Source organism: Echiichthys vipera, assembly GCF_963691815.1.
Source record: "Echiichthys vipera genome assembly, chromosome: 11".
NCBI classification, from domain to species: domain Eukaryota; kingdom Metazoa; phylum Chordata; class Actinopteri; order Perciformes; family Trachinidae; genus Echiichthys; species Echiichthys vipera.
This window is the reverse complement of record NC_139836.1, coordinates 22,286,236-22,299,578: the sequence shown is the minus strand read 5'-3', so window position 1 is coordinate 22,299,578 and position 13,343 is coordinate 22,286,236. Positions and strand designations below refer to the sequence as shown.

Genomic DNA, 13,343 nt, shown 5'->3' with positions numbered 1-13,343 from the left:
GCAGTTGGGCTGAGAAAGACAAGGGCAGATTGTAATAAGCAGCATGCAGGGTAAGATGAAGAGGACAACTGAGAGGCAAACAGAGAGAAAAAAAACTTAGTGAGATATGTAGACAGGGTAAAGGAAACCAGATACAGACAATGAAAAAAGAGATGATATCAGAGCAAATGACACTTTACCGAGAGAGAACGTGAGATGTTTCCTAATGTTTATAATTTCAGCAGACAAGCAAACACCCAACCCATCCCTGTTCCAACAGTGAATGACTCACGATTATCCTCTGACAATGCTAGCCAATCTTTCTCGATAACCCCATCCAAATTAATCATCACAAAACCCAAACACATATTTACCATAAACAAAAAAAATATGCCCGCTATTCACCTGTTTCAACATTCAGGACAGTGCTATTGCCAGTGAAGACTTACTGCATGTTAATTGTAAGAAGGCTAATCAGCTTCATATTAGGGAAAAACAAACCCATGAATACATCATTGTGTATGCAAAGGACTATGTTATGCACATTAGACTGACCATATTAGCCCTGGAAGAAATTGTGGCTGTGCTAAGTTGATGACGGAACAAGTGACAGAGAGTCAAAAGCACTCTGAAAAAGGAAAAAAGGACAGAAGAGATAACAAGGAAATAGAAAGGTGGGGATTCATATAAATGTCTTAATATAAATTAATTTCAGAGTGGCATTTGTTTTCTTTTTCAATAGAGACATCAATATGGTGTCGGAATTTAAATCATATCCTGTGTGTTACAGGCTGAGATTCCCCACCCATGTTTGTTTTGTGAAGCACTCTAAGTCACTTCCAATTGTTCAACAATTGAAACTGATGCCACCAGACATGGGTGCTAGTTGTATCACATTTTGGTGGTGTTGTGTGTATCATTGTCTGGTTGCATCAGTTTCAGTGTTGGAATAACAGTCTGTGACTCAGCACTTTCTGAGAACTAAGCTTTGGGTGTGTCACCTCGTTCTAACAGTTGTGCTGTGTTTTAGTTTTTTTTTTTATTGTATACAGGGTGGATTAGGTTGCATTAGGTTAAGCTACTCTCACAGGCTGCAGAGATTCAGACTGCAGGCTGTTTTCTGTTGCATCCCTCAGGTACCAGCAGTGTGTGTGTGTGTGTGTGTGTGTGGGGGGGGGGGGCATCCTTCTTTTGTCAGGGACCAAGGCGAGGAGGCATGAAGAACTAAGGAACAAACCAAGTGTTATGGTCATTCCACAAGCCATTTTGATGTTCAATATACTCTATATTGTTATGATTGATTGCAGCTTCTGGAGCGCAGAACACAAGGCAGCAGCCACAACACAAAGCCTTAGACTAAAAAACTGATGGAAAACCACAACATGACTGTTGTTTACATTGTTCTTTGATTTCACACAGACCACAGCAGCATTTAATTCCTTTGTGAGCTACTAACGCTACTCTTTGCATGGTGCAGGTCATATAACAAGTAGACTGTAAATATCTTCAATGCTTTTTATACATTCACATTAAGGATGCACATTATTACAGTACAGTATGTGAGAAAAGTTTAGAAAATTGGTCGTGAAGGTGAGGACTCATGTTCAGTCACATGAAGTTAGGATACTTTGATTTACAGGAATAACAGGATTGAATGTAGCATGTTTTAAAATAGGAACAAAGACACAAGCTGTCTCACACTTGTACTGCAACATTGTCACATCACAGTGAATTATTTACAACTCAACTGAGCCATCAGCCATTAGTGTACAGTCGTCTTAAGATATATTAGTCAAGTGCCAGTTCTTGCTCCATGAAAAAAAGGTTGATTTGATTTTAGAGATTGAAGACGAGAATAGAAATAGTAATACATATTCAGTAAATTAACTGTGTTGAGTCACTCCAGCACCTGTTTTTTTCTGCTTTGGCATATGCCACAGGGGTGTATATAGTAAGACCTGTGTACTGTAATCCAACCATTTCTCTCTTTTTTCACCAATGTATTTCTTAGGGACAGTAGACAGTTGACAAGATATGGCAGGAGTGAGATGCTATGCAATAAGTCCCGAGGTGGACTCACACCAGGGACGTTGCAAGTAGGCCTGTATGGTCAGCATCATTAAACTGTTGGGCAAACAGGATGTCCCTGTAATGTTATTCCAATATAAAATGCCTTTGTGAAGCACATTCCCTTGACAAATCAAATCTGATAAGAACAACTGATTTTACCGGTCAAATGAAAACGTCCAGTGGCATTTGGCAAACTTTAAGTAAAATTTTCATATGACAGCAGTCTGATGGCAATAAGCCTCCATAAGCACTGGTCCTTCTGGTGGATAGATACTGTAAAGCACTGCAACTGATTTTCACACATTGTGCTCCTCTATATAGCAGGCTATTTACTGTACTAAGTGTATTTCTGTCATTCTACCTGTCAGTTGTCTTGAGGATATAATTTACATCAGAGAAACACTCCTTCACAGTTCAGATGACATGGCAGTCTTAGCATCAATAGTATTGATGGGGATATGTACCCTTATCGTAGTCGGACAAACAGGAGTGATGCATGGGGAAAGGGCCATGGACGAGATGGATTGAGTAAGTGAAAGAGAGAGAGTGATAGAGAGACAATTCATTCTTACTCAAGCTACAGTGTTGTTGCACACGTAAATATTGACCTAAGCTGTGGTCCAGCTGCCATATAATAGTGATCTTTCCCATTTCTTCCTTTCTGTGTGGCGGAGAGCTATTATGTTGTGGGAATCTGCCAAAAGCAGAGCTGCAGGGCCCATTCATAATTAGGAAATGACACAACATCCAGTCTCCCCTTTAGCTGAGATTGGTATGGATCATTTAAAGCTCTTATGAATCTGCCACCAGGTAAAACATAAAAAATGTACTTTGTGCCAGTTGTCCCTGGTGATTGCTTAAAAATCATCAGTGACTAATTTAGCAGTCAGGTATCTTAATATAAACACTCTATCTTGTAATCGGCAATTTGTGCTGAAAAGACCAGGGATATGATCCAATGTTGATATAGACCGAAATATACAAAGATAACTACTGTATGTCAATGTATGGTTTCTTTGCAATTTATTCTTGGTTCCAACTTTGGAACAATTTAAGCTCAAATTCAATAGTGTGGTCAATATTCAAGTTGCAATCGTTTGTATGTTGAATCAATGCTTGTTTGTTTAACATCTTTCTTATCTCATGATTTAATATTTTGAGGGAATAAGTTGGGGCTCATCCTAAACATAAGAAGTAGCAGTACAATACAGCCAAAGCCTTTTCAACCAGCATCTGAATGATACAAAACAGACATTTAATTCTGAATTGCGTACCACAAGCTGTCTCAATTAAATCTGACTTTCACCATTGTCACTGCAAGATCGAGTGATGACAACATTGCAGCACTTATCTCAGTGGTGACTCCTTTGAATCCCAGAATTGTGCTCTGATTCAAAGCAAACTAAATATCTCTTATCTAGACTGTGAAATCACTGAGACAGCCCCAATTTATGCAATATTCACTACATCAGTTGTTTGTTTTTCGCCTTTCATATTACATTGATAAAATGAGTGCTAGACACTGATGACAACATGTTTTTATGGGCAAAAAGATTATATGGCACAAAGTTGATGTGTCTTCTTTCAGCCTGGTGTCTTAATAGTAATTTCCCCTCTCCCTGGATCAGCCGTGCATAACTGAACTGGTATGAGGAGGCGAGGACTTCTGCAGAAGCACACTGTGTGTTTTTTGTTGATCAGCCCTGATCAGCATGGCAGATGTCCTTTTTTTTATAATGGTTTCAATTTGGTGTGTGGAAGCATGAAAGAAACCCCTCTCCTGATTTGGTCTCAATTTATTGACAGTTGACAGTTGATAATGCATGGTAATTGTATCTGTGTTTTAAAGATATGCATTGATGATGAGACGTGTTTAAAAATGTACCCACCTCTACTGAATTAATCATCGATCAGTCTTACCATCACTGAGAACAAAATGACTGCTTCTTCACAATTGGCTTGATAGATTAGTAGATCTTTTTGGTTGTTTTGTTTTTTTTTTTAAAGAAAGTAGCTGTTGTTTGCATGGCCCTATTAGAACTCATTTAATTACAGCTGAATTGCTGCCTCTTTTAAAATTATTTCACCCATCTATTGAAATCCAAATACACAGTCCATGAATTTATTGAAATAATCCAAATTAATATAATATTATAAAGCAATGCTTTTAGGATCCTCTATACGCATAATCATGGGAAAATAAGCTTTTCCTTTAAGGCACGTATACAACATATACAGTATATAACTACTGACATTAGATGTCATATAGCATGAAATGAGTGATGGTCCACTGTCCACTTCAGGGGGGACATTTAAGAGTCATTATTCCACCATTATCATCCTTGCCAATGACTGTGGATCGCTCCTACCTCCTATCACTGAGCTGTCTGTTGTGTAATGGGCCCGGGGTGTCCATTATGAAGCTTAAATGACCGCAGACACATTTTAGCCACAGTCTGCTAAAAGTGGCTGAGGGACGAGGGGTAGGAGCTACGCATCATAAAAAGCAAGATGTGTTTCTGTATGGTCCAAAGTTTTGGGTTTTTTTTCCCAAATGAAGGTAATGCTTTTGGAGTTATGTTACTTGCATTAGTGAAGTGAAATAAATAATATTTTATAAACACTAGCACTATCACAATTACATTGATCTTGATATATTTGAATGATTCTGTTCATTGTTAATCAAAATGTTGTGGCATTTCTTCAAGTAATCAATTGGTTCAGTGTATGAAATGTCAAATGTCATTGTGAAACATGGTCGTAAAATTTGTGAGATGCCTTTAAATCTGACCAATAGCCCAAAATACAATACAATACAGTAAAAGCAGCAAATCTTCACCTTTGAAAAGCTTTGAGAGAAAAGTACAACAACATTCCCCTGAGACCCAGAAAGCCTAGCTGCTGTTTCAGATTGTCTCAGTGATGTCAATTGTTGGATGACACAAAACTTTCTTCAACAAAATAACCCAAAAGCTGTGGGTGGCTCCTGATCCAATACTAAAAGGAGGAGCTAGGTCGACTTCTAGCTCACCTGGTAGTCCAACCCTTGTCCCTTTGCTGTGTGTCATCCCCTGTTACTGTATTTCTGTTACTCTTCAGCTGCTCAAATGAAAAAAAGGAGAAACAGGTAGAGCAGAAACACTGCAGTCTGAGTTTGGTGCAGATGTTCCTCTGCATTGCTGGTAAAGAGAAAATACAGTGAGAGCTGGATGGAGAGAGGAATGCAAAGGTTTTTCAGCTAGTTTCTCACATGGCTGTCAATGACTCTTACCATCCACTGACACCCCCACCTACAATTGAACACACAGAACAGAACTAGAGCTTAGGTCCATGTCCATATGGGCTACATTCTGTTCTAAAGGTACTATACCGAAAATGTTTGATGAAAACATGGCTATCGAGAGTGGCCGTGGTCCCCCGTCTGCTAATGTGAAGCCCTAATCTGGTAGTATTATTTGATTAAAAAATGACCATGGGGCGGCTGGGGGCTCAGTGGTTAATGCAATCACCCCATTTCATATCTGTCCTTCTTTAATAAAAAGGCTTGAAAAACTGCCAAAAAAATAACCTTAAAAAAAAAAGAAAAAATTTTTTTAGTCCTGCTTCCTTCAAATAAGAACCATCTCCAGAATTAAACCAATGCTTTCACACTATGACCTGGAAAAAGCCATTCATGCTTTCATCTTCTCCATACTTGAGTACAGTAATTCCCTCCTCTCTGGCAACAACCCAAAGCCACTCTCTCGCCTCTAGCTAGGTAATGTAGCAGCTAGGCTACTGGTGTTAACGATATCACTGGCAACCCTCTATTAGCTCCCTGTTTGATTTAGAATTGATCGTAAGATTTTACTGATCACTTTTGAAGCACATTTGAATCTGGATGCAAGTTATATAGCGAATATGTTAACCCCATATGAAGCAGTATGCACCCTTAGATCCTCAGGTGGGCTCTTCTGGCTGTTCCAAAGTCGAGGCTTGAATCTAAAGTAGACTATGCCGTCGCCATCAGGACCCCCTGTTTTTGGAACGACCTGTCACACAGTACGGTTTGCAGAATCAATGATCCCTTAAAACCCAGTGATGAACTTGCTTTTATGTGACGTGAAAAACAGGCTATACCTATTTTCAGTGCGTATCATGGTACACAGTTTATTTTTACGACCTGACACATTTACACACTGTATTAGTGTTGCAGTTAAGCGTGCCCAAAAATTTGTATTAGTCAATCACAGGACTCCCTGCTGGGAAGTGTATTAGCATTTCATGTTGCATCAAGGAATGTTTGCCAAGTGCCACGGTTCACATGCTGACGTCTATGCAAGTCACCCCCACCCACCCCGCCCCCCCCACACACAAACACATAGAAATGGTAACAAGCTTACTGTACTGCAGAAGTCATTCTGGCACCCTTCTGAGCATTCATGCATAAAGCTACAAATAATCCTTCTATTTCTTTAGCACTCTATTTCTTGTTCTACTTCAACTACAGTGCATCTCCGTTTACCTTGACTGTATGACATTCCCACTTTCCCGCTTCTCCCCAGCATGTTATTTAGTTGCCCCTGTACTCGTGATTTACAGAGCCTTAATGCACTCCTGTACTTGCAGTCAGCAGATGAAATCGTCATTTGTCACATTAATAGTCCTCCCCCTCTGCCATACATCCAGACACACACATACACAACCCTTTCCCATTATGGCTCCATTCAGAGAACACTCCCTCTTATCATCCCCCCCTCACACTTCCTTCTCAAGCCTCTTTCCTCATCCTTATGCCTTTCCTCCAAATCTACCCTCTTCTTTCTCCACTTCCTCCTTCACATGTAAATGTGGTATCATAGTGAATTTTACTTTATGGTATCTTACCTGTATAGGCTTTTAAAAATGTCCATGTCATGCAGACCTTGTTGTACTTGACAATACCAAGGGTTTGTATGATATCAGATGATCTTTGACTACAATGCTGTTGCTTTTTGCTACATTTTGCAGATGTTAATGTAGACTATATAATAAATGCAGTGAGAGAACACTTAGGGAAATTGCTGTTTTGTACAATGTACTTAGCTGTTTATGCTGAAATTATAAGAACCCCGCTGTGAGAGAAATGGTGACTTGAATTTTAATCAGCATTTGCGGTAGCCTGTCCCATGTCACATGCAAAATTAGACAATCCCTGAAGTAGATGATTATGCAGCTCATAACAGAGATGGAGCCTAAAATTAAATGCAAATTCATTATTTCTCATTAATACTGTTTTGCATTGAATTCACATCACTTTCTCCTTTCTACTAATCGCCTGTTTCTGTGTTTTGCATCTTTTAACCTAAGAGAAGATGCAAATAAGTTTTGCTTCATGGCGTATATACTGTCCTCCCCAGAAAGGGTAGGTCAAGAGTACATAGGATGAACTATTCTGAGTGTGTATCTTTCCTTAAAGAAACATGAGTATAATATAAACCATGGTTTCAACTGAGAAAGTAATATTATGATGAACTGTTTTGTGCAGATGAATGTTTCAGACAGCACTTGAAAACCCACTGGAGTAAAAAGTAAGCAGTATAGTATATGAACTGTATGTTACTTTTGAGGTCATTGATCAACGGATCATTTGAAGAGCAAATAAATACTCCCTATTATGTCACATCAGTGCAATTTAAAGTCCCCCCCTCTCATTAAATATTTACCACTGCTTAGATGGAACAGCTTTTCTCATCAAACTCAGACAAATTACTGTAATAATGTAGAAGATGGCATTTCCGTCTTTAAAAGATATTTGGAATTATGTCTCAGCAGACATGCTGACCTGCCCTAAGAGGATCTAAAACAGATTTCGCTCAAATTACATGTGTAAATAAAAATGTAGGGGTGGTAAGACCCACTACAGACATTACAAGCATGTGTCTGCAGTCTGAATATCTGCTGGTTTACAGATCCCCCATGTCTACATAAAAGAGAGACAAAGAGTGAAGGATGTGTGGGACAATATTTAGATTAGTCTCACAGGACGCTTAATTTTGTATCTAGCTAAAATATTCCTGATTTTTATTTGTGACTCGTTGTTCCTTGCGTTCGCTGTTCAGAGAACCACACCGACTCCTGTAGCTCTCTCTCTCTTATTTGCTGTTCTCGAGTGACTGTTGACTTAAGCAAGCATTTTCGCTCTAATCAGCTGTCTCATTTTTGTCTGGGGACAAGGATTAGAGGATGCCCCTCACTGAATCTCTCAACTACAGCACACATTATAATACGACTTCAGCACCCATCCCCTCCTTTCTGTGATCTGTTCTCAACTGCAGAGGCTCAGATGTAATCCTAAGTAGGATACACAAAGAATCATCTTGACTTCCTAAAACCAGTTGAGCACACTTTTTTGAATAATGTACAGCGCTATTAAAACCTAAAAAGATGTCTTGAATGAAAGTCTTGTCTGAATTAATTACAGTTTGAATTGACTTGAGATGCATATCTAACCATGTTTTTTTTCTTATTCCTTCTCATCTTCTCTTTTCCCGACCATTTTTTTCCCATATATTTCCTTTCTTCAAATCCTTGTCTCTACCCCTCTTCCTTTACTCCTTTCGCTTCATCCACCTTTCCTCTATTTACTCTTTCTTCTGTCCAGCATGTGAGCTGATGAACCAGGGGATTCTCGCTTTGGTCACATCCACGGGCTGCGCAGCGGCAAGTGCCCTGCAGTCTCTGACAGATGCAATGCACATTCCCCACCTCTTCATCCAGAGAAATGGGGATGGTGCACCCCGCACTGCCTGCCAGCTGAACCCCAGCCCAGACGGGGAGAGCTACACCTTGGCTGCCCGTCCACCTGTTCGGATCAACGATGTCCTCCTCACCCTTGTCTCAGAACTACACTGGCAGAAGTTCATCATCTTTTATGAGAGCGACTACGGTGAGTTGGGATGAATGAGAGAAGTGGATGGCCAAATATATCTTATAAACATGACATTTGCATGTAAGATGATTTCAGCTCTTTCATTTAAGTGTTAATGCTCCAAAAAGGCTGAAGTAAAGCCATAGGAGCTAAGATGAAAAAACATTACAACTCAGACATACACATACAAACACACACACACGCACGCACACACACACACACACACACACACACACACACACACACACACACACACACACACACGCACACACACACACACGCACGCACACATACAAACACACACACACACACACACACACACACACACGCACGCACGCACACACACACACACACACACACACACACACACACACACACACACACACTCACACACACACACACTCACACACATATTGAACATGCACACTGCTAAAAAAATAAACCAAAGTTCAGTAGAAATTGTTGGGAAATATAAAATCTCATTGCTGCATTCACTAGTAGCATCCTCATGGAGAGACAAGCCGGAGCCTAATTGGCTCATTTGTGGCACCAGAGAATGGTGGTGTTTCCAAAGAAAACGTAATGTATTCTCAGATGTTCTCCATTTCGTTTTCATTATTCTCATCACGACGACCCCGGGGACCAGACCTTTCCTGACCCACATTTAGCAAAAAGCAAAGGACTGTGGGTCGAGGAGAGATCGACCCACAGAAAGATGAAGAGACTATATTGCTGCATTGGCATTTCTCAGATGATACTTTGTCACTGCTGGCTAATCTTTTTACTACTTGGACGAGTGCAATCTAGAGGAGAGCATAAATCTGTTTTATTTTCAGTACAGTAGAGTTGATTGAAGTGTATAGTAAAGCAAGCCCTCAAGGAAATAGAGACCCCCACTAAGCAGATACAAGTACCCACCCACAGGTTTGTTTACTGTGGAAGAGCATCCGTCTATCTGTCTGTCTGACTAGCTGTTTTGCTATCCATCTTTCTATCATTCTTTCTGAATAGCTATATGTCTAACTGGCTAGCTAATTGAAACTCTTTTTCCTTTTTTTTAGCTCTACGTCTGTCTTGCATCTTGCTTACAATGCTTACTATTTGTAGTTGTTAGCTTCAGGGCTAAATCCCTTCATTTTAATGTATAGGCAGCAAGGACAGACACGGGGATGTGGCTTGGGTCTTAAGGAGTTGGACCATTTATTCAACAACAATAACAACACACAACAATAAGTAAACACACTGTATACGCACTGCAGGGCTGCGTTCACAATGCTAGCGCTAAGTAACTACATGCTCTCCGTCTACACACTTGTTTTCACAGGCGCTGACTGTGAGTGTGGTGTAAACATGAACATAGAGAGGTCTGTCTGCCTGCCTGTCTGCCTGTCTGTCTTTCTGACTGACTAGCTAGCTCTCTGTCTAACTGTACTGTATGTCTTGCTTTCTATCTATCTGTCCATTTGCATTTTAAAGAATTTTAGATCAATTTACTTCCTGATGCAATACTGTTCCATCCATTGAATCATATTCGGTCATGAACTCTGTATCTCATTCCAGCACAGTGTAAGCCTTAAAGTCATAATCTGTAAATTTGAGATACCTTGTTTCTAGTGGCGTCTTTGGCGGTAAGATGTAATTGCAGGTGTGCCTGTTCTTTCAGAGCCCACCGTTTTGTCCAATCATGGTCCCTATGTGTGTTGATTTTTTTCTCTCTCTTTTGTAGGCTTTATTGAAACACATTCACCGCTACGCCCGGTCCGTCCCCTATATGTCACCCTCTTGAACCCATCACACACACATGTTCCTATTACACTTCAGCCCTTACTACAAGCCTAGTTGGTAGTTTCCGATTTCCGATTACAACTGAACACAGCATAACTGGCAGTGACAATCTGCACCTGGCAGACCAACCATTGTCAGCAGCGTCACTAACATGGTTGCTTATTTAGGGAGTTATATTAGGGTGTCATATGATCAATCACTGTGGTTTTAACTCTGATAGTAACTCAAAAGACGTTACCTAGATGAAAATAATACAGATTATATCTTTAAATTGCAGATCCTGCGAGGGAACCTACAGTATAGTATTTCTAATGCATAAAGGCTCTGTTGGTGAGAAAAAATGGATGGGAATGCTAGTCTTTAAAAAAATAGCCTTTTCAGGCTGCTAAATTAGGTTCTACAAAGTCGGCACAGCTGACATTTGTGCTTGTGTTACACTGTTTAACTCTGCACTTGTTAAATTAGGGAATGTAGCGGCTAATTAGGATGCTCATCACAGAACAGTCAAAATACCCTTGGTGCCTGCCTTGAAGCAGTATTACAGTGACCCACACCACTGCCAAGAGACAAATGTGCAGTCTAGAAATCAGTGTTGGCACTTAGTATTTAAAGAGAATGAATGGTGAATTTAAACTAAAGACCAATGAGTAGGAAGAAACACCTGCAGCACTTCACTGTTTTATTAAGATTATGTGTTTGTGTGTGTGATAAGTAAAAAAAATATGCTGTGATGAATGTAATCAGTGTTAACGTTCCCAAACTTAAGTTGAGTTGTAGGCTATTGACTTTGCTATTATGCTACTTTGTGCCTTCACATTAATAACACCCATTTTTGAATTACTTAGAAGTTTGCATCACGTTTTTACAGGAACGAACCTTAGCAGAAAAGGAATTGCTGACCACACATAGCACTCCCCATCTCTCCAGATGCTCGGCGTAATTCGCCCCCACGTGGGAACACATGCAACTACCCTTATACGTACATTACATGGAATTTTAGTCGCCCTATATGTTATGTGGGTTACACATGTTTTTCTACAGAACTCTTTTTTCATTAAATAAAAGATGCAACAATGCTCAAGTGGTCGATTCTGTCCAAATACAAGTCATACAAGAACTTTCCCCAAAAGTTGTTAACATTTTGGGGAAAGTAAAGTTTTTTAACATTCTGAAGAAAATATAGAACTGGTTAAAGAACAAGTAAATGAGATAACAGATCTGACATTTAGATGCCAGCTTTTTGTATTTGACAGGTTTTGAGTCTTGATTAATTGGACATATTTTGGTCGATATCAAACAAGTACTGGCATTCAATAACAGGCACTGCACACCCAAACTGGTGCTGTCTGATTAGGCATCTTACCCGTTTCCTTACCAATAGAGAATATACTGTGGATTTTCTGAGATCGGTAACGGTGTTACTCTTTAACATGTGCAACAAAGCAATTACGGTCGGTCAAGTACAGTGTGTGCACACCCACAAAAACACTGAGGATGCACTTATAGACCATTATATGGATTTGTTCAGGACCAGGGTTAAATGTAGTTGTACTCGTTATAAAAGTACCTTCTGGCACAAAGTGGATTTCCTTAGTCTGCTTTGTCTAAGTTACGGAAGCCTTCCTCATATAAAGCATATAGTAGAAATAGTAAAGCTGTTTTTATGTCAAATTCATAAAATAAGTCAGACCTTTAAAGAAAATGGCAATAAAAAAAGCAAAAACAAGAAAATTACCACGAGATTTTTGGAAAGTCTTTGTATACGTCAAAGAGATCTCTGACAACTGCAGCTCATTCAACACACCAATTCAGTGTTTGTTGCTCCATTTCCTGTTAAGTATAACACATTATGTAAAGCACTTTGAATTGCCTTTTTAAGGTGTTACAAAAACTAAAACAAGTAAAAAGTATCTCTGATCTTCTAGCTGTATGCTGCAGATATCTGGAAAAATACTGTATGTTTTCCATTTATCTGTATTATTTTGTAATTTAATTCATAAGCAATTCCATCTGGCTGTTTTAATGTGCAAATTGATCTTATGAATAATAGTTACAGGTAATGTTGCTTTGCTAGCTACTCAGAAACAACTTCAATCTGTGTTCCTACTGTACTTCTCCCACCACTTATTCCTTTATTGCTACACTGTCATAAACACAGAAAGGTTTTGAACATTACTTCCAAATCATGCTGTTAGATGCGTGATAATCTAACTCCCAGCACAGGAGCTCAGATCAGATTTGATCTTGTCACAGCTTTACTGTCTCCTCTTTCCAGCTCTCTTTCTATGTTTAGCATGAAAGGGGAAAGTAATGTACAACACTGTGGCATATCTCTCTACAAAGGTTCCTTTCATAATACTATTATTTGAGACATTACCAATAATTGTCATAGATGACTTTTTGTTTGTGTTTGACAGAAAAGCCTGGATTATAACTATGTTGTTTGACACGTGATTCTATTACTTGTTGAGTTTACACAAGTAATACATTAGTTTAATTAATGGCTAAAATGATTACTTTCATTATGGATTAATACTGTATGATGACTCTTTTCTTGATTAATGGATCAGTCATAAAATCTCAGAAAAAAAGCTCCTCAAGATATAATGAATATTCCCAA

General features: G+C 39.3%; 1 protein-coding gene across 1 annotated transcript in view; it reads left to right on the top strand.

The window, feature by feature from the left end:
* Positions 1 to 13,343, top strand: part of grid1a (glutamate receptor, ionotropic, delta 1a) — a gene marked incomplete at both ends in the record, with an annotated part of 214,690 nt that overhangs the window by 118,663 nt on the left and 82,684 nt on the right. Inside the window, 1 exon segment of the mRNA XM_083923323.1 lies at positions 8,672 to 8,956. Coding sequence (XP_083779449.1) covers positions 8,672 to 8,956 — 285 coding nt within the window.